The sequence below is a fragment of the Rhineura floridana genome, chromosome 5 (genome assembly GCF_030035675.1).
Source record: "Rhineura floridana isolate rRhiFlo1 chromosome 5, rRhiFlo1.hap2, whole genome shotgun sequence".
In the NCBI taxonomy this organism is placed as follows: domain Eukaryota; kingdom Metazoa; phylum Chordata; class Lepidosauria; order Squamata; family Rhineuridae; genus Rhineura; species Rhineura floridana.
Window position 1 is genome coordinate 138,529,651 of NC_084484.1, and position 22,114 is coordinate 138,551,764.

The 22,114-nt window shown below is 42.1% G+C and overlaps 1 protein-coding gene across 3 annotated transcripts in view; it reads right to left on the minus strand.

Annotated features, from left to right (window-relative positions):
- Positions 1 to 22,114, minus strand: part of NFKBIZ (NFKB inhibitor zeta) — a 73,477-nt gene that overhangs the window by 8,296 nt on the left and 43,067 nt on the right. For 2 of the 3 annotated variants that reach the window (XM_061628150.1, XM_061628149.1), the window contains exons 2-4: positions 2,300 to 2,439; positions 281 to 317; positions 67 to 170 (exon numbers count right to left, since the gene is read on the minus strand). In XM_061628150.1, coding sequence (XP_061484134.1) covers positions 67 to 170; positions 281 to 317; positions 2,300 to 2,428 — 270 coding nt within the window. In that variant the 5' untranslated portion in view covers positions 2,429 to 2,439. Of the gene's footprint in view, positions 1 to 66; positions 171 to 280; positions 318 to 2,299; positions 2,440 to 5,896; positions 6,567 to 22,114 lie in introns of those variants that run through there. The other variant, XM_061628148.1, reaches the window with a different exon arrangement.

Consider the following 22,114-nt stretch of genomic DNA (forward strand, 5'->3'; position numbering starts at 1 on the left):
AAGCAGAATAAATGTGCTGTAAAACCTGTAACTAATAATGGAGCTGACAGGTATTAAAATACTTACCAGGAGGTGAGGTTGGAAAGGAGCTGTTCTTTTATAACAGGATCCATCAGAAAGAGTGTCATGAGCTTTTCTTTTTCGACCATTAGTTAGTATGTTCTTCAATTCTATTGAAACAAAGGAAAAAATGCTAAATTTCCCTTGCACTATGCTTTTCAAATATGCTGTCCTAAATACTAACATACAGTACTTAAAGGAAATATATACATTACTGTACCTGTGTATGGATCATAATTCAGTAATCCTCCTTGTGTCTGGTTTTAAAAAAAGAAAAGAAATTATTTATAATATAGCGAAAGCATTCTCTCCATGTCTTAAGGCAGCTCTAAGGACAGAGGAACCACTGTAAACTTTTCTAATGCCACATTAAGCATTAGGTTTTAAAACTGCTTAAAAATGTATAGAAAAGTTAGTTTACTCTATACACTTTTAGGAACTTTTCTAGAGAAACCCATCCATTTCAGGCTGCAATCCTTTATACACTTATCTGGGAGGAAGCCCCACTGAACGCAACAGACTTTACTTCTGCGTACACATGCTTAGGACTGCACTGTCAACTCCATTATTAGTTATAGCTTCTACAACACATTTATTCTGTTTCCTCCAAACAAAACCAAGCAAACTTTCTTGGAATTTCAATCTGCTGTGTTTTCTACTACCCTACTATAGTAAAGAATATTTTCAGCAAAACAGAGCTCCATAAAGTGTGGCAGAATAATAGCTTTTACAGTTGATCTTCGAAGCATTTCACAATGTTACCCACAAGTGCAAAGAGGAGTTGAATGAAAAAATTACATAATTGTATGTAATTTCTGAAAATGTTTTTATGCACACTAAATCTGATTCTTACTCTTCCTTTTTTTTAAGGCATTGCCTCAGTGCACTACTCAGTAATATCACAACAGAGTTTGCATTTTCAGATTCTGAAATGAAAGTCCAGCACTAAGTTAATGAGGGATAAATATTTCCAGATGAATTGTCTTTTTCTCTTTACGTATTGGTCATGCATTTACTTACTTGCAAGGAAGTTAGAGGAATTTATAAATATGTTTGTACAACCTGTTAAGCCTAAAACCTGCAGTACCTACAGATACATGCTTAAGTTGGTACACAGAATTGCTGTGACAGAAGTGCACCCCAAACAATGAAATTGATATATTGTTACAGGTAGATGTGTCTGGACAAAAAATTTAGGAAAAACACTCGCTAATTTCTCTAGAGCTCTATTTATATACTACTTAATTGTAATAAAACCTCAAAACAGTTTACCAAAAAAAGCCCATTACAATTATCAATAAAAGACACTTAAAAACAGGTATTTAAAAACATTCAAAAACTAGTTAAGATCAACAATATGCTAAAAACAGACATGCAACTTCTACATGTCTCAGCAGACTTGCCTAAACAAAAATGTTTTGAAGCAGGCACTGGGAAGAGTACAGATAAGGAACCTGCCTGATGTCAATAGGCAGGTAGTTCCAAAGTGTAGGTGCTGCCACAGTAGTGAATTCATTGTTCAAATGCTGGTCCTTATGTAGCCAAAACAGCACAAATCATGCACAAGAGGGAGGTAGCATACTTGAGTAAACCTCAAAAGTTTTCAGAAAGAGAGAAAGAAAGGGATTTAAGCCCAAGGAGGACTGTGTGTCCTCCATAGCCACCAAATGCTGAGTGTGTTGTGGGCAGATTGGAAAATGAAGGAGAGGGGGGAACAGGCTAGAGTAGTCTGTAAAAGTGAATGGCTGGCTGGTTCCCTTAACAGGAGCATTCCATGCTGCAACATTTTGTTGAAGGTCCCTCTTGTTCTAGCATATACGAAAACTGCAGAATCATTGCTCTTCACTTTGTAAACAAAACACAGAATGGCTGATTACAAATGTAAGAATTGTCTTTTTTGATCAAACTAAAGGTCTGCCTAGTAGAACCAACACGACTAGACACCTGAAGACCATAATAGTGTTATGCCTGCCTCCAGCATCTGATAACTAGAGATATATTTCATCAAATTATGAAAATTCCATGTTTATTGCAGTTGATATTCACTGAGAAATCTAGACTCTAAGTTCTTTTTGTCAAAGGCGTACAAACTAATTGTGATTACCTCATCTCACAGTAATGAATTCCATATGTTAATTATATGCATTGTATAAAGTTGTACATTATTGGAATTTTAAAAGAAGATTCTTAATAAAACTTTTAAAAAAAAGATGTTGGGAGGAAAAAGAATAACCCGCACCTTTAATTCATCTGTACCGTGATCTGAGGACATCTGTTTGCTGTTTCTGAGGTGCAACAACAGTTCTTTCACAGAGTTTTTCACACGAACACCTTGAAAAGGTCCTCTTTGTTGCTTTCCTCCCCCCATATGTTGCTCAACTGTTGAGACACAAACAAAATAAAAGCACTGACACAAACAATTAAACAGAAGATTAAGTTTTTTAAGAAAAAAAGAGAATTTGTATGTAATTATTTTAGCCAAGAAACATAGCTAATCATAGCTAATTGCTGATAGTTACACAAAACCTTACAAAAAAGTAGAAAAGATATTTGTCAACTTTCCTGTCACAAACACACAGACACCTTCATCCACTTCTCTCTCCATGCAATGTGTGAGGAAAGAGGGGACTCTAGTCCCCTATAAAAGATATGTTAGCATTAACATGATTTCACGTGAATGGATTTTCAGAATTACTTGCTCCTGTCACCTCCATAATGAAACTGCTTCTCCAAGAAAATGTTCTAGCAAAAAAATGAACTGCAAATATTACATTCGTTCTCTTATGTCATCTCTTTAAACACGATCTGTTTTGAAGGTTAAAAAGCAGAAGTGAAAAGAGGACATAACTCCAAGAGAGAAGTTGTGACTTCATTTCAAAAAGTACAAACCCCTCATATTTTATATATAGAGGTTTTGCAGTTCACATTATATTTACATCATTTTAAATGGCAATTACCATAGAACTGAAATTTCAAAAAAATCAATTTATGGAGAAATGATTTTCATTTCACATGTTTCAATGCAATCCTGGAAAGTATGCCTAGTTAAAGCAATCAACTGTCTTGAATTAAATTGTCTTGAAAGATACAATTTGTAGAATTTGTAAAAGTCCTCCAGAGGAAATGTAGGCAAGTGATCAAAACAAAAAACAAACTTCAATTAATAAAGTATCTCGATAAATATTTTATAGAAAATATAGGTGAAATCAAAAATAAAGAACACTTTTCTTGTAGTAAAAAGATCACTTGACCAGAAAAGTAAAATTAACACACTTTTTTAATATTATGAACATACCCCTCGGATATCACCATGCTACCTTTAATACAATTCCTGACTGGAAACAAATTATGACCATACTGGAGATAACAAAATCCCTTCTTTCTTCAAATCCAAACAATATTCTGGCTAGAGAGAACATTTGTGAAATCAGCTTCAACACTGAGCAATGTAGAAACTGGTATTATTCTACATGGTCCAAAGCAACCATGAACATTAGAAAGACAACTGACACTTCTCAATTGTGTACAATTGCAACGAAGGAATAAGGAACACCAAAAAAATCTCAACTATGGGAACCACTATTTGGATATTTTAGTTCACAAATAGAAAACAGAAAATTGTTTAAATAAATTGTGGTGCTCACCCTATTTATATTTGGTATAGCCAGCTTTAGTCATGTTCACACTACATGACAGGATGTACAAAACAGTTAAAGTGAAATGTTTCTACAGAGTGACTTGTATTAGCAAACTGATGCAAAACTTTCAATTTTCATGAAGTGATATAAAAGTCACTTAAAAGACTAAATATTGTTCATTGCGTAAAAAGGTGCCAAATTAATCTATTTTATTTTCCAATTATACTGGGGAGTAGAAACTGTGCTACTCTATTTTATTTTCCAAATGCATTATCTACCTGAAATTTGTAATTGGTCTTTGCATATTAATTTGCAAATCACACTAATGTGCATATCACATTATTTGCTTTCTCCCTCAGTAATATAAAATTAAATATTAAACACTACTGAGATTTCAATAATCATTTACAGAAGATTCGAACTCACTGCAAAAGGCAGATAAGCTGTCCCCGAACTCCCTTACGCTTACTTTAATTGGCACTGCGGTGGTATTCTGCTCATATGCTAATTCTAGCAAATGCCTGAAGACATTTGATACCTGAAAGTGCTGGTGAGTTCCAAATTAACTGATTTGAGATGCCATCACTTCCATTTTTCAGTTTCCTCATAAAATGAGACTAACTGCTGGCACTTCAGCAGCCACCAGTGTTACACACTTGGGGAAGGAGAAAGGGGGTGCTTCCAGAGGGCAACTTTTCCAATGGGGTCATTCAGATATTACAGATGGGTCGTTGGCAATAGACTTTAACTTATTGGATTTTCCACAGAAAATGAGCTTTAAATCTGGATCAAACTGGGGGGGGGGGGATACAGGCTGCCATTTTAATGGTAATGACATCATGTGTCATTAGCATTACTTGCATACATGAAAAGAAGTGATCTCACAATAAACACCTGTCTGGTGGCACCAAAAGCAACTTCCACAATATTCATGAAACCCTTTCATGATAGTTCAGCACTGGGGGCTGTGCAGGTGAAAACTGTCTTGCAACCTGAGGTGGGCAACTCAAGGTGACTTTGGACATGTGCTCACTTCACTAAAAGTACAGACCTTCTCACCATGCAGCCAAGTACAGATTCAAAGCATTTCTTGGCTAGACTGACTTACAGTGATGGTCCCTTCCCACATTATGAAATAGCAGTTTCCTGTCATGTTTGGGTACACTGAAATACATGTGTGTGAACATCCATATGGCAGTTTGTACACAGGCTTCACACATTTTCAGGCAGAGAAGTGGTTTGTGTGCAAAACATCATGCAAAATGTTCCCCTTGCTTGCTTCATGCCAATGAGAAGCAGCCACACACTGATGCAGTGAGTGGAAATATGCGCTTTGAGATGGTGCAGTTGCACATGCTGCAGGCAGCAACATACAAACAAGAAACTGTGCACTTTGGCAATATTAATTAGCACCTATCCAAAGCAATCCTTTCAAGCAATGTTGAGAGGAATGGCAGACAAGGGCACTCAGAGAACTCCCTTTAGGTGCCATTTATTGTGGAATCTGTATTCCTAGTGCATATACAATTTTTTCCATGAAACCACAGGTCACTGACATCAAAATCTATACTATTCTGTTTTTTCGTTGGAACAATTTGACTTGTTTGTATATCTGTATCTATTGTTGCAACCCACTCTGGGACCTGATGGTGAAGAGCAGGTAAGAAGTCAAATAAACAAATAAAATGTCAGCCAGTACTCCTCCCCCCATTTAATCCGGATTTACCCTTTCTCATGAAAAATCGGTTAAGTTTTTTTTTTAAAAAAAAACTATTGTCAGCAATCCATTTGCACTATCTGAAGGAAGTCCCGCCCGGAAACATCCTCTGTCGTTTTCCAGTAATAATACCCTCTCCCCCGCATTCTCTCTTTTCTTGGAACCCATCCAGGCTACCAAGCTACCGCGGGGCGACAGCTGTCTCGCACAGCCAAGAGTAGCGGCCTGGTTCTCTGCATCGCCTTGCCAAGTCGTAAGCAAGACTTTATATACCAACACAACACACTTTGGCTGGTCTATGACCGAAATAAATTCATTCATTCATTCAACACAACACACAGCCGTAAAAAGAAGGGGCAAAATATAAGACAGGATGGTCCGCAGGCGCCACCGCACTGTAGAGTGCCAGTGAGATCCCTCCGTCCAAGGTTTGCTTTGGGGCTGCACCGAATTGGCCGCGCAAGTTATTAATTCTGTATACCTTCCCCGACTGGGGGGGCGCCGCTCCGGGAATACCGCCTCTTGCTGAAGCCGTCGCCGCCGCTGTTACTACTGCCCGAGAGCTCTGAGTCGGATCCCGGGGATCCCGGAGCGGAGGGAGTGGGCGAACAGCTCCCCTCGCTGGAGTGGGGAGACGCTCCGTAAAAAAAGGCCAAGTTAAAGGGGCTGTTCATGGAACCGCAGTCGCCGCCGTCCAGCAGCGCGTCCCGGCTGCTGTCCACAATCATGGTTGGTGTCTCGCAGAGGCCGCGGGGAGGAGGAGGAGGGAGGAGGAGGAAGCGGCGGCGCGAAAGAGGCGGCTGTGGTGGGCAGAGGGGAGCAATGAGCCGACCTGAGCCAAACGAGCCCCTTTCGGCTCAGCCGGTACACTCACAGAACAGACAGGGCTGAGGAGGCGGAGGCGGCCGCAACAGCTCTTATAGAGGCTCCACGCCCTGGCAACGAAGGGAAGGAAGGAGGCAGGGGAGGGCTTTGGCCGCCAGCAGGACGAGAAAGGCGGGGTGGGGCGCGGCTGCGTCTCGAAGCGGCAGTTCCAGTAAATGGGTCGCTCGGTTTATGTCAACAACCCTCTCGGCTCTCTCGTGACTCGCCGCCTGACTGCTTGACAGGAGCGCTGGGCTAATGAGGCGCCCCAAGTAGCCACCCCAGCCGTGGCGTGCGCAGGCGACTGCTATTTTGGCGGCGAGGATCCGCAATTTAGTTGGCGCTCGAAGGGAGCCGACCCGCCGATTCGTGTGTGTTGTCGCCCACGTGCCCTGCTGAGGAAATGCACTACGGTGCATATTTAGCAGCTAGGGTTGTCTCTTCAGGTGTGCCCTGGTGAGCGTGTATGTGACCAAGGGGCTAGGCTGCAGCAGCTCTGCCCTCTGAGGAAAGGTTACAACGTTTGGGGCTTTTTACCTTAGGGAAAAAAAGGCGAGTAAGGGCTGTGATAGAGGTGTATATAATCATGCATGGTGTGGAGAAAGTGGCTGCTCTTCTCGCCATCACAATACTAGAACTTGGAGTCATCCTATGAAGCTGAATGGTGGATGATTAAGGAAAAAAACAAAAGCTCATAGCACATAGCCAGACCATGAAATTTGCTCCCACAAGATGTGGAGATGGCCACCAACTTGGATGGCTTTAACAGGGGATTAGGCGTCGCAAAAACACTGATGGGGTCTGAGCTGGTAGTGACTGGTTCATAGAAGGCAGGGCTCCTTCCACGTCTGCAATTCCTCCCTGCATTTATTGCTATTAATAAAGCAGCTATTTTAACCCAAGTGAGCCCATTCAGATCGTGAGACTCCACTACAGCTCTCTCAACCCTAGCATAGCTTGGTTGTCTGCAGCAGCGTCACTAGCAGGAGTGCGGGGGGGGGTGCGGACCTCCGGCGCGCGCCCTCCCAGGGGCATGGACGAGGTGGCTGGGCCTGCGTGTGTGCACGCGCGCACACTCGAGGCCAGCCAGCCACCCCCGTTCATGCCCCTGGGAGGGCGCGCGCCGGAGGGGCACCCAGCCGGAGAAGACCTAGGAACGCCGGCGCGCCTCCCTCGCACAGCTGACGCTGCTCCCGATCTCGCCTGCCTGCCTCCGAGGAGGGCGCAGCCTTGCCGGGCAACGGCGGGGGGCGGGGCGGCTCTGGGTATCACCCCCCTCAGGGTATCACCCGGGTGCGGTCCGCACCCCGGTTGTGACGCCCCTGGTTGTCTGTTATGCCCCTGCCATCTGGAAAGGAGGATTTTGCCACACAACAGGCAGAGGGGTGATAAAAATCCAATTTATTATGGCCCAACTAAGCCAGCTTTCCCCAACCTGGTGCCCTCCAGATGTTGTTGAACTAAAGCTCCCATCAGTACCAGCCTACAAGGCCAGTGGTCATAGGTGATGGGAGTTGTAGTTCAGCACCAGGTCCCTCATCCCTGACCTAGCATAATTAAAAGGATAGCCTTTTAGTTTGCACCTTTAGTTAAGGTAAGTAACAAAAAAGGCTCTACCATTATAAGCCTCAAAATTCTATACCTATAAAAATGACACGTTGATGTAATAACTTGAAACTTGGTATAAATGATCTAATTGATGAGGACTATGTGCCAAACTTCAAGACTGCTCTAATAGAAATTGCCACAGGTATAGCAAATTAAAAAGTGATGAAAATTGATACATTAACTTTTACTTCCAATTTTACATAGGCATGTCATATTTCTGATTTCATAAACACTACTGGTGTACTTTATTCAAGTGTTTTGAGGAAGGCACACTTTCATTGGTTTAAAAGTTTCAAAGGTTATTAAGATTTCCCTGCCTCATTAAAGCCAATGGTAGCAACTAAATTTATTTATCTTACAAATTAAAATAAAACTGCATACATTCAATTTAAATTGTAAAGCAAAAATTTTGCCATGGAGTGTCTGGAACCATCAAAAAATCCTTAAAATTGTCCCCAGAAATGTGCTACATTGCCTTACGAAGTATCTGAACCTTACTCTATTGTTAGAGGAATCCTTCTGTGCATTGACCCATGCCTCTTCGTTTTAATCTATAGCTGGCAGATGGGTTGAACACTGGGAAGAGTTCCTCTTCTAGCACAGTTCATCATCGTCATACTGGCTCACCACAGTTTTTTTAAAAGCATTTTTATTATTTTCCATTACGACAACAGTAAACTAACAACTTTAAGAAATATCGGAATACTGGTATTTTTGCCACATTACCCAATTTCCTGTTTGAGTTTACATTTCTGTTACAAGACATTAAGCATTAATGAATCTGCAGACACATGTCTCTCCGTGACATCCCATGCACCAAAGATGGGATTGATGCCGGGGTACTTTTCCCAATATATACATTATGGGAAGCATCCAAGGATCTAACACTTGTTCACTTTAGAGTCCTCTGCTAACTCTGTGGTCTTGCATAAGCTTTTCATGTGTCACAGGGTTCTTTGGAGAGACTTTGGCAGGATTGGGAGAGTGAAGAGTGGGGTACAGATGTTGTGGAGGGGGCTCAGGAAAACATGAGATAAATATTTCCAGAAACCTCTAGCAGCTCAATGTCTAGTGAGTTAATTGATGACAGTAATCCCCCTTTGTAACAGAGAGAAAGGAATCCCCACTGGCACCAAGCCCAGACTTAGCTATTGAACAGATAAACCCTAAAAAACAGCCTGGACACTTCCAGAGAGAGCATATTGAAAGTAGTATATCAGAGTCAGAAATAACAGCATCTCCAAGGTCACATTAGAATAAAGAAAAAGAGGCTTCAGCTAAAGGAAGTAGTGTCTCACCCCAGAAGGAACCCCTGCCTTGCCACAAAGGCTAGAAAATGCTAGTTAGCCAGTGCAAGTAATGTGCCCGCCCCCTCACTTTTATAAGGAGTGTCGGGGCAGAATCCTTGTTGCAACAACTCTGCTATTGCTGCCATGCCTAGTTCTGTATCCTGATTCATGCACAGAATATCTGATGCTGTATTCATGTACTGACTTCTAGAATAAAGTTTTTGCAAAACCCAGTCCTTAAGTCTTGAGTCTGCTTCTCTGGTTGGAAGCCAGAACATCATGTAAAGCAAGCTACCAGACCACAGTAATCCAACCCTTTACCAAAAAGTTTGCTGGCTTCCAGTGACACACTGCTCTGCCCAAGCAGCAAGCAGCATAAACAATCAGATCTTTATCCACTTGTTGCCCTTTTGTGTTTCTAAAAACAGTAATAGAGCCAGTGTCAGATCCAGAACAACCGTTTGCCCAGTTACCTGGGAAGTGAAGGTAAACATTGCAATCTGGAATCTGTGAGCACAGAGGTTTTTGGTGGCACTACAGTAAGACTGGATGATATGAGAGTTATTCTGGATTTGAAAGTGCAACATAGAGGTGTTTTCAAAGAAGTGACTGTGCTTTTTGCATTTAGATGTGCTAAAGGAAAGGGCTATAATTCAGCTGTGTAATGCTGCTGGGTAGCTCCAGGATGCCATCCCTTAACTTTTTTTAAGCCATCCCCTCCCAGGTCCCTCTATCTCCAGCACTACAGCCAATCAGCATAAATCCCCTTTCATGATTATTGGGTCCCACTCCCTTGTGGGAGGAGAGAGTCATGGGGAGACTGAGGCAAGGACAACAACAGTGCGTGTGAGAGATAAGTTTACAGAGAGGAGAGGAGGAGATAGCCAGGCTCAGATATTTCCTTTCTTTAATTCTTTAGGCAGAGGTTCATGTCCATGCCTCCTTTACCTCTCAGGCTTATTTTTAAAAAAGACTGTGCTGGGGCTAGCTGGAGGGGGGGGGATATTGCTGCAAGCTCAGGTTGCCAACCAGCCAGCATCAAGCACCTCCTTAAAAGATTTTGGGAGACTGGGGGTTGTTTTTATATTTTAAAAAAGTTGCTGAGGGAAGGATGGAGCAATGGGAGGCACAATCCAGTGGTAAATTTTCTGCAAAGAATACTGGATCAGGCATTGGTAGCATTTCACTTGTGTAGCAGGCATTATACAGCATCCTGAGTATTCAGATGTGGGTATAGAGCAGGACACAGACTGCAGTTTTCAGCATACTTACTTGAAATAAAAACATAAGAGGTCTGCTGAATCAGGCTGCCACATGGCTATCTAGCCTAGGATCGAGCAGTGGCTTCAGACTGACAGTGGTCAGGAAGCACACAAGCAAAATCTGTAGGTGATAAACTTTCTCCATTATTTATCTCTCCACCTGGTGTTCAGCAGGGCTGTGGAGTTGGTATGTCAAATCTTCGACTCCGACTGACTCCTCTATTTTTCTACTCCGACTCCTTCATAAATGGCAACTGTATATTAATTTTTCTACTGTCTGACTCCGACTCTGACTCCTTCATAAATGGCAAATGTATATTAATGTATTAATATTAATAAATTAATATTATTATTAAAATATTAATTTTATTTTGAAGTCGCAGTCAGTACATTTCTTCTGACTCCAACTCCACCCAAAATTGCTTCCAACTCCACACGACTCCGACTCCACAGCCCTGGTGTTCAGAGGTATGATACTTCTGGACATGGAAGTTACAAAGCAAATAGTTGTTGACTGGATACACTGATCCTCCATGAATTTGTCTAATCCTTTTATAAAAGCAGTGAATTCCATAATTTAATTATGCATTCCAAGTACATCACTTAGTCCTGAACATCCCTGCATCTGCTTAAAAGTACAAAGGCACTTTACAAAGAAAATAAATATTGTCCCATTCTTGAATATACATATATGGAATTCCAGGATTTGTTTAAAAAACCAGTGTACAAAATATACTAATTATTGAATGTCAATGTCTGGGACTAATTATTCAGCAAAGCTGTCAAAAGCAATAGTCTGTTCGCTTTGTCTTGTAAACATACCCCAAGGCAGATGTATTTAACCAGGGAAAGGCTGAGGGAAAACAATAATAGGGCTGCCTTGTGAGATGGTGTGACATGATTCATGAAAGGACCCTACACTTTTAAATTTGCCACTACACTGGTGCCTACACTATTCTTTCAAAATTTCTTCAGAAAATCTACACAAGCCAAAAATTCTCTTACATGTGCATTCCTCTGTCACAGGCTCATCCAACTGAGAAGTGATTTTAAGGGAATGAAGAGTGTACACACAAGATGGTCCCTTCTTCTCCAGGACAGCACAAGGTGATCACCTAATTAACATATTCTACATCCAAAAAGATTCATAGGGTTGCCACGAGTCTTAATCGACTTGAAGGCATATAACAACAACAGTCACATGTAATAACTCTCTGAAATTTACAACTGTTCATGTGGACAGAAAAGCTGTTCTCAGGTGTCAATGAAGCCTAAACAGTTTCAGGGGAAGAGAGCACCTTGAACACCTCATTCCTTCTCACAGTTATCTACTGTAATACTAAGCAGTATGGACATGTTGAGCAGAATTACTGAATAAGTAGTACTCACAAATGCCGTTGAAATGTTACAAACAAAGACTAGAATGTTGCAGAAGCAGTCTCTTCCACCCTAAACATCCCTAACTTAAACCCGCCAATATGCTCAATATTTATAATAATAATAATAATTTTAATTTATAAGTCGCCTATCTGGCCAATGGCCACTCTAGGCAACGTACAACTTAATTAAAATACATCATAATAAATACAGTACAACAATAAAAAAAAGTAAAACAGTGACAGTTCAGAGTAGCAGGCAATTAGTCAAAAAGATTAACCCTCCCCAGAAGTCCCGAAGGCCTGTCTGAAAAGCCAGGTCTTCAAGGCCTGGCGGAATACATTCAGGGAAGGGGCATGCCAAAGATCATACGGGAGGGAGTTCCAGAGAGTGGGGGCCGCCACTGAGAAGGCCCTCTCTCTAGTCCCTACCAGCCTAGCTGTTTTAGTTGGTGGGACTGAGAGAAGGCCCTGTGTTCAAATGTATTGTGCCAAAACTTCTGTTGGTTACTTTTTTTATTCTTCATAGCCAAAGTTCCTGCTACCTGACAGCCTTCTATAGGGGAGAAAAGAATCCAAAGCTCTCAGCCATTTGGCATCCTCTTATTGCATATGTATTGTCCCTAAAAACTAAGAGATCATCACCACTCATTAGCATATGCATTTATATTTCGAATGTCATTAATATCGGGAAAGCATGAAGGCTTTCCTTCCCTGTCCCTGTAATAGAGAAAACTCTGAATAAAAAAGAGGAAGATCAGTAAAAATTACTGCTCACATAGCTTACTACATAACATAGATTGTTGTTTTTCTGTTTTCTTTGTATTATTCCCATGAGACTGTAAACTCAAAACACTAATTTTTTTAAAAAAATTGAAAGTCATTTTCAAGTGTGAGTCAATAGTCATGCTCTAAAAGTTTTAATCTGCATCATGATTTGTCAGCTAATTGCATGACTTCTGGAGCTTTGAAACTTATAGCACTAAGCAAAGCTCCCACCCCGATAACTTACACTACAGTAATTTTGTTTTGTTATATCTATATCCCATGGAACTTTTTCAAGTTCTAAAATAACTTTTATTTTAAGGAAACACTACAGGTGTCCCATGTTGACAAATAACACCAGCATAATTTAATAGTACTGGCGATTTTGGTCATGCAAACACATAGGGCCAAGCCTCGAGCCTCGGCATGGGGCACTAATTGTGGGATGGAGCATGCCCCAGACAGCAACGGGGAGAAGTTAGTATCCTCCTATCCATGCCCAGCTCTTGCAAGATCACCCACAATCCTGGGCAGTCTCGCAAGAGCAACCAGGGGGCAGAGCCAGGCCTGGGCCTTTAAAGGCCGTCTGCCGAGAGCCAGCCTCTTTCTTCATGCAGCAGCGGGTCGGGAAGCATAGCTCCCCTCCCTTGTGGCAGACATTGCATTGGGCAAGATCAATCATAAAGGGGACTCCCATAAGGTGTCCAGTGGGGTACACAATGGCCACACCCCTAGCTCAGGAGGGGCATCGCCTCGTCCAGCTGACAACCCCACTTGTTAGTCAGTGGGATCACAGGTGCCTTGGGTTCACTTGGGTCTAAAGAGGGCAAACTCCCAAGGGTAGTTCCCAACTGCTTGTTGAGCTGACTCAGCATTCCTGCAGCAAGGGCTGCCGGAATGAAGTGGATCCTGGCCCTACTGCCATGCCAACCCCACTTTGCTTGCTCTACTCAATAAAATTGTGGCCCTACTTCACCCAAAAACCTGTGTCTGGCTGTGTTATTCCCATTGCTAAAGGGGGCGCAACATGCTCCTACCACACAATCCAGCCAAAAGGAAGCATTTTAACTTCACTGATTTCCAAGGGAGCGTGTATTAGTGTTTAGAAACAGAATCACATCAAAGGAAATGCATATTAAAACAATGGGAGGATAGAGATCCTCTCCCAATACTAAAGCGCATAGCTGTGGATGCAAGCCAGTGACCCCACTAGTATTATAATTCCTGTCTTATGCTCTTGTTCATGTATACAACTACCAGTTGTTTTGATATTTTAATCTGGTAACTAATAAATCTTGAGAATGCATGAGCCAATTTTTTCTTCAGTTTAATGATAAGAAACTAGGTTGTTTTTCTCCCTCCTTGGACAAAACTTTACTGCTGCCCTGGGCTCCTGCTGGAAGGGCGGGATATAAATCAAATAATAAATAAATAAATAAAACCCTTTTCCTCATCAACAGTTGGGTTTTGTTGTCATTACCAAAGTTTTCAAATGATTGTTGATTTTTTTTCTTTTTTAAACCAGGTTCTTAACATGATATGAGGTGTGTGGGAGGGACTATAAGACTAGGCAATTCAGAGTAGGTGACTCAATTTTAGACTGAAAAGTGGAGGCATATCCCCAAGTAATTTGCAGAAATAATGGCCACAGAGTACTTCATTAGATCTCCATTCAGGTTCTGTTACCAGAAAACAGTTACCATCTAAATTAAAAAAAAACAACTCTGGGATTTTTTTCTGGTTTTCCCTAAATGCCACACAACTAGGACCAAATTAGCTGACCTAATTTTTGGAGTTTTAGATCCTGATTTGATTTCACTGTAGTTGTCACATTAAAAATGCATTTATGTAGTGTGTGTTTAATTACTAAAATTCCCATTTGGATATAACTCAGACTGGGATTTTGCTGCTTGGTGTGCTTTTTCCACCCCTATGTAACTTGTAGTTATGCCTGCTGAGTCATGCAGAGGAATGATTAGGCGCATAAACTGGAAGTTCCCAGTTTAAATCTCAGCATGTACTCATTCACTGGTATTTAGCCAAGGTTCAGATTCTCTAGGTCAACACTTCATTCTTCCATCTCCATCTGTAGTATGGGTTAATGATCCTGGTCACTATAGCAAGGTTATTACAAGAAATACTCAGATAATGTATATGAAACGCTTAGAACATCTAGAAAAAGTGCTATAAATATTGAACAGTGTTAACTAAAGGACCTGCATAGGATCCCTGCAGTTATCTGAACAGTATTGCATGAGTTCATTATGAGGTGAAGGTCTCTTTGGCCAGAGCTTTTATTATTATTATTATTATTATTATTAAAACCCTCTTCAGGCATTCAGATAGCATGTTATCATGTGAGGGGGGCTACAGGTATGGGCACACTAGTGTCACCATTCCAGTGACTTTCATATCTGATTTTAGAACCCTGGCATGGTTCTAAAATGTGCACTTCACTAGTTTGCCCTATATGAATTGGATGGCTAGAATGGCGATGAAGGGGACAAAGCACAATCATACCCCCCTCATCCCTGAAAGCATTATTGGAATGCCTAAAGAAAGCTCTGGTTAAAATTGGTCCATCTCTGAATGCTGCTTTGCCAAATCAAATTAAAACCACACATTGAACTAAAGTGGTGCTGTGGTGTTGATACAGTAGGAGGGAGAACTGTTGGGTTCACATCTCAGTTCAGCAATGAAGTTCCAAGATGACATGGGTCAGTCCCTTTCTGTCAACCCAACCTACCTAATAGGATTGTTGTGAGGACAAAAGGCAAGAAGTTTATGTCACAATAAACTTCTTGAAGAACAAAAACAGATATCAATAAACATAACTCCATGGAGATATTAGCATGCTTCACTAGATATTTTGTAGTTGTCAAAAGACATACAACAGCCACTAAATAGGCCTTTATTATGTTAAAAGGCCTATTTTAACTTAAAAAGTAAAACTATGACCAACTCAGACCTAGCAAACAAAGGTTGTCATCAGGGCTGTGGAGTCGGAGTTGGGAACAATTTTGGGTGGAGTCAGAGTCAGTAGAAATTTTCCGACTCTGATTCCGACTCCTTCATAAATGGCAAATGTATATTAACTAGAAATAACAAATTTACTGGTTAATATACATTTCCTAGTTAATATACATTTGCCATTTATGAAGGAGTCGGACAATAGAAAAATAGAGGAGTCGGAGTCAAAGGTCTGGCGCACCAACTCCACAGCTCTGGTTGTCATCAAGTGTGCATCTGGGTCCTATGGAAATGTAGCAGCTACACTGTCCATACCATTAATGTAATCCATTATCACAAATAGAGAGAGTGCTGTAGCGTTCATGTCCTATTTTTGGGCTTCCCATTAGCATCTGGTTGGCCACTGTGAAAACAGGATGCTGGAGTAGATGGGCATTTGGTCTGATCCAGCAAAGCTCTCCTTAATGGCAGAACTCACTTTGGGTTGTATCCAATGATGGCTTTGCACAAGCAGAAAGTATTTATGCTTGCTCAAGGTGGAACATCCCTGTTTCACCAATCCCACCCCCTGCTGCAGCCCTATGCACAATATTCCCATACTGTTCTGGGGTGTCTCCCAGCCATCTGGGGGCTGCAGTGGGTGGGAGGGAATCAATGAAATCAAGGTGCCCAGCCTTGCACAAGCAGATATACCTTTCATTAGCACAAATCCATCACTGAATACAAGCAGATATCAGCAAAAACTAGCTGCACAGAAAAAGTGAAACTCAAAATCGCTACAGCTATGCCTGCCAAGTTCACTATAATACTTGTTTTCATTTCTTATATTACAAAATAACTTACAGAAGTGCTTAAAAAACTTTTCGTTCATCAACATTTTACAGATTTTATAAGGATAGGAGAAATTGAGTGAACATTCTTACCAGAGGAGAATAACTAATGCAACAAAGAAGCAAAGATGACAGTTGTTTGTGGAAATCATTAATATTAATCAAGGCCATAACTCATCAAGCCATTTTCCTACAAGTTTGTCTCACTGAAACGGATGCTGGATGAGGCCAATGGCCCATCTGGTCCAGCATCTTTTTCTCACAGTGGCCAACCAGATGCCTGTAGGAAGCCTACAAGCAGGACCCGAGTGCAACAGCACTTTCCCGTTCTGTGGTTACCGGTAACTGGTATTCGGAAGCATCCAGCCTCCAACAGTGGAGGTAGAACATAGCCATCATGTTTAGTAGCCGCTTGTTTAGTAGCAGGGAGACCAAAATGCTTATTTACAAAGCCATTGTACTACCGACCTTACTGTACGCCTGTGAAACATGAACCATCTATAAACGCCACTCCCAACTTCTTGAAAGATTCCACCAACGCTGCCTCCAGAAAATTCTGCAAATTACTTGGGAAGATAGGCGGACTAATGCTAGCATATTGGAAGAAGCAAAGACCACCAGCGTTGAAACAATGATCCTCCAACATCAACTTTGCTGGACTGGCCATGTTGTTCAAATGCCTGATCACCATCTTCCAAAGCAGCTACTCTACTCCCAACTTAAGGATGGAAAGTGGAATATCGGTGGACAGCAAAAGAGGTTTAAAGATGTTCTTAAAAATAACCTAAAAAAATATAACATGAGCATCAAGAACTGGGAAGTCTTGGCCCATGAGCATCCCAAATGGAGGTCAGCTATTATCAAAGGTGCTATGGACTTTGAAGAAGCACGAATACAGAGTGAAAGGGACAAACGAGCTAAGCGGAAGGCACGTCAAACAAATCTTCATCGCAACCGTCTTCCATCTGGGAACCTATGTCCTCACTGTGGGAGGCTGTGTGGATCTAGGAGTGGCCTCCACAGTCACTTACAGACTCACTGTTAAAGACTTTATTTTGGAAGACAATCTTACTCAATCACAAGTGATCACCATTGGAATCTTGGATAGCCATATCCTTCATGAATTTGTCTAAACCTTGATAAAGCCTTCAAAGTTGGAAGCCATCACTGCTTCTTGGGGAGTTTAACTATGTGCTGTGTGAAGAAGTCCTGAATATTATTATTACTACTACTACTACTACTACTACATTTGTACTACTACTACTACTACTACTACTACAACATTTGTATACCGCCCCATAGCTGAAAATCTCTGGGCGGTTTACAACAATTAAAAACATTAAAAACAAATATACAAATTTAAAAATACTTTAAAAAAACAATTTAAAAACACATGCTAAAACGCCTGGGAGAAGAGGAAAGTCTTGACCTGGCGCCGAAAAGATAACAGTGTTGGTGCCAAGTGCACCTCCTCAAAGAGATCATTCCATAATTTGGGGGCCACCACTGAGAAAGCCCTCTCCCTTGTTGCCATCCTCCGATCTTCCCTCGGAGTAGGCACCCGGAGGAGAGCCTTGGATGTTGAGCATAGTGTACGGGTGGGTTCGTGTCGGGAGAGGTGTTCCATCAGGTACTGTGGTCACAAGCCGTGTAAGGCTTTATAGGTTAAAAGCAGCACTTTGAATCGGAAACATAGAGGCAGCCACTGCAAGCGGGCCAGAATCGGTTTAATATGTTCGAACCGTCTGGTCCCTGTTACCATTCTGGCCACTGCATTTTGCACAAGCTGCAGTTTCCAAACCATCTTCAAAGGCAGCCCCACGTAGAGTGCATTGCAGTAATCTAATTTGGAGGTTACCAGAGCATGGACAACGGAAGCCAGGTGATTCCTGTCCAGATGGGGGCATAGCTGGGGCACCAACCAAAGTTGGTAGAAGGCACTCCGTGCCACGGAGGCTACCTGAGCCTCAAGTGACAGAGATGGTTCTAGGAGAACCCCTAAGCTACAAACCTGCTCCTTCAGGGGGAGTGCAACCCCATCCAGGACAGGTTGAACATCCACCATCCGGTCAGAAGAACCACCCACATACAGCATCTCAGTCTTGTCTGGATTGAGCCTCAGTTTATTAGCCCTCATCCAGTCCATTGTCGCAGCCAGACACTGATTCAGCACATTGACAGCCTCACCCGATGAAGATGAAAAGGAGAAATAGAGCTGTGTGTCATCAGCATACTGATGGCAGTGCACTCTAAAGCTCCCGGTGACCGCACCCAATGGTTTCATGTAGATGTTCAACATCATGGGGGACAGAACTGACTCCTGTGGAACCCCATACTGGAGAGTCCAGGGTGCCGAGCAATGCTACCCAAGCACCACCTTCTGGAGTTGACCTGCCAAGTAGGAGCGGAACCACTGTCATCATCATCATCATCATCATCATCATAAATTTGTGTGTCGCCTATCTGGCAGATAGCCACTCTAGGCAACGTACATTAAAATGGGATAAAATACAATAGTATCAAATGCAGTCACATTAATCTCAATAAATAAAATACTGGACAGTCATCAGTACATTTATAAAAACATTTACATATACAGCATATAATAGATGACAAAATCATGGAGATTAACCCATCCCAAAGATCTCAAAGGCCTGTTGAAATAGCCACGTCTTCAGGGCCTTGCGGAATACATCCAGGGAAGGGGCATGTCGGAGATCAAATGGGAGGGAGTTCCAGAGAGTGGGGGCCACCACAGAAAAAGCCCTCTCCCTAGTACCCACCAACCTAGCTGTTTTGGTTGGTGGGATTGAGAGAAGGCCTTGCGTGGCTGATCTGGTCGGGCGGCATAATTGGTGGCGGTGGAGGCGCTCTTTCAGGTAAACTGGGCCGAAACCGAACAGAGTACCTCCCACTCTTAACTCAGACAGTTGTCCCAGAAGGATACCATGGTCGATGGTATTGAAAGCCACTGAGAGATCAAAGAGAATCCACAGAGTCATACTTCCCGTCTCTCTCCCGACAGAGGTCATCATACAAGGGCGACCAAGGTTGTTTCCGTGCCAAAACCAGGCCTGAAACTCGACTGAAATGGATCCAGATACTTGGTCTCATATAAAATTCAGCTTTGTTGATTGTCCCCGAGTATTATGAGAGAGGGAGAAAACCTTTTCTCTATTCACTTTCTCCATACCATGCATAATTTTATACACTTCTATCATGTCCCCTCTGACTTGCCTTTTCTTTGAGCTAAAAAGACCCAAATGCTGCAATCTTTCCTTTGAAATGCAAATACCAATCCTGAAGAAGTTATTTTTCTTGAGACTCTGGAAGAGAGACGATAGTTGCACTTCCTTGCCCGAACTCCAACATTATGACGTTTACTCAGGCTGTTATTCATGTGACTGACGAACAAAATATATATATGTTAACTTCATTCAGGTGACTAACATCATGTCTACATTTTCCTTAAAAGTAGTTGCATAGGATTGCAGCCTTAGTAGCAAAGAGGCACAGCGGTAGGATAAAAGTCAACTTTATTCAGTCTGATCCTTTGAACAACATGTACTGTACTGCCTCTCCTCAATGCAGATTGCAATGAGCTAACAGAATATGAGCTAAATAAATTAACTGATAAGACTTTTTTATTGGCACCATACAGGAAGCGGGTCACAAGAACATTTGCAAAGTAGATATTTTATAATTAGTAAACATTGCATTATCTACATAAATATTTGCTGTACCAAAGCAATTGCCACTGATGTTGATTCCTCCCTCCCTCCACCTCAGGATAGCAGGAATAAAGCAACGTTTTAGAAGTCCAGCTTAATTTACACAAAAGCAGCTGTTACACCCTTATCACTGGCAAATGGTATCAGTACCAAATCATAATAAAAGTGACATTGTTGTTGTTGTTGTTATTTTTCTTATACTCTGTCCTTCTGTCATGAGAGTCCAGGGCAATGAACATTAAAAATGCACAATTACAAAACTGAAACCACAGCATAAAATACCATATATGATACAACATAAGAGTCAGATTAAGTTACACATATGTTGCCACTCTCTTCATGATCCAAAGGCCTACTGGAACAAATAGCTCTTAAGGTGTCACCTGTATGAAAATACTATGGGAGAACACTTCCCTGATCTCAATAAGAAGAGATTTCCACAGCCAGGTTACCACCACTGAGAGGAACTTACTTCGCCTTCTCGAACACATTCACCGGGAGCACTACTAGCTGGGGTTTCCCTGCCGATCTTAAAACCCAGGTTGGTTGATACTGGGGAAGGCACTCCTTCAAGTCATTGGGTCCTAAGCCATTTGAGGCTTTGTACATGAGTACCAACACCTTGACTTGGCCTGGAAGCTCAGTGGCAGCCAGTGCTGTGCTTTCAGGGTTGGTGTTATGTATTCCCATTTAGCTGATCAAAATAACAATTGAGCAGCAGCATGCTGCACCAGCTTCAGCTTCTGGACAGTCTTCAAGGAAAGTCCCATGCAGCGTGGACTGCAACAGTCCATTTAGGAAGTTATTAGACTACTGTAGCCAGGTTATCCCAGTCCAAGACTAGCCTTCACAGGTGAACCAACAGGAACTGGGCATAGGCCCTCCTTGCCACTGAGGCTACATGATCCTCCAGTGACAGTTTGAAATCTAGGAGTATTCCTAGACTATGAGCTGTACTGTAATGAAAAGTGCTAACCTGTTCTTAACAGGTCATCTATCTAATTCTCCGACCTAGAGACTGACTACCCACAAAGCCTCTGTCTTACTAAGATTCAGCTTCAGTTTTCTGGTCTTCATCCTGCCCATCACTGCCTCCAGACAGCAGTCCAGCACTTGCATAGCTTCTCCTGAATCAGATGGTATGGAGCAATTGCGTTAGGTTTCATCTGCATACTGGTGACACTACATTCCATATCTCTGTATGACCTCCCAGTGGTTTCATTATATAGCCACGAGAGTGGCTGTATACTATAGCCAGTAGGGATTTTTCGCGTTCTACCATGTTAAATGAAAATACCCCCATACACACTTTCTGGTGCTTTGTATAGTCCCAATTCAAAACAAAAACTTACAAGTCTTATACTGTTGGATTCAGAATCGCTTGCTCTACAACTCTGAAGGTTTTCTTGGTGATACACACACACACACCCCAATGGAGAATTCACAGGTTAAAGTGAAAAACAGGAGAGAGGAAAACAAGAAGCCGTTTGGACTTTTTTCTTGAGAAGTTCTCATAAACTGTTGTCATTCCTTAAAACTCAGAGATGACTGTAAGGTATCTCTAATCAAATCCCTGAGCTTGCCCAAAACACAGAGCTTCATCTTCAGTAGGTTTCAAGTAAAAAAATGGCATGGTTTGTTTTTAATTAATAGATAAAAAAATGCATTACTGTGGGTGATAACATCACGCAGGCACAGTAGAAACCAGGAGTTCTTTCGTTTCATTCCCCCTCCCCCCACCCCTTCCAGTTACTTGGAGGAAGCAGGGGAAGTCTTCTGCTCCTGTGATTGGTGGGGGCAACAGACATGTGACTCACACTGGTCTTCTGCTTAGCGTTGCTCTTCACTCGTGCTCTGTGTGAGGAAGCACGAGGGAGGAAATGGAGAGCCAGACCGTCAGGAGAGAGAGAGAGAGAGAGAGAGAGAAATGGACGGTGGCGGGAGAAAGCCAGAGGGCAAGGATGACGGAGAAGGCAGGAACAGAATGGAAGAGAGTGACAGTGA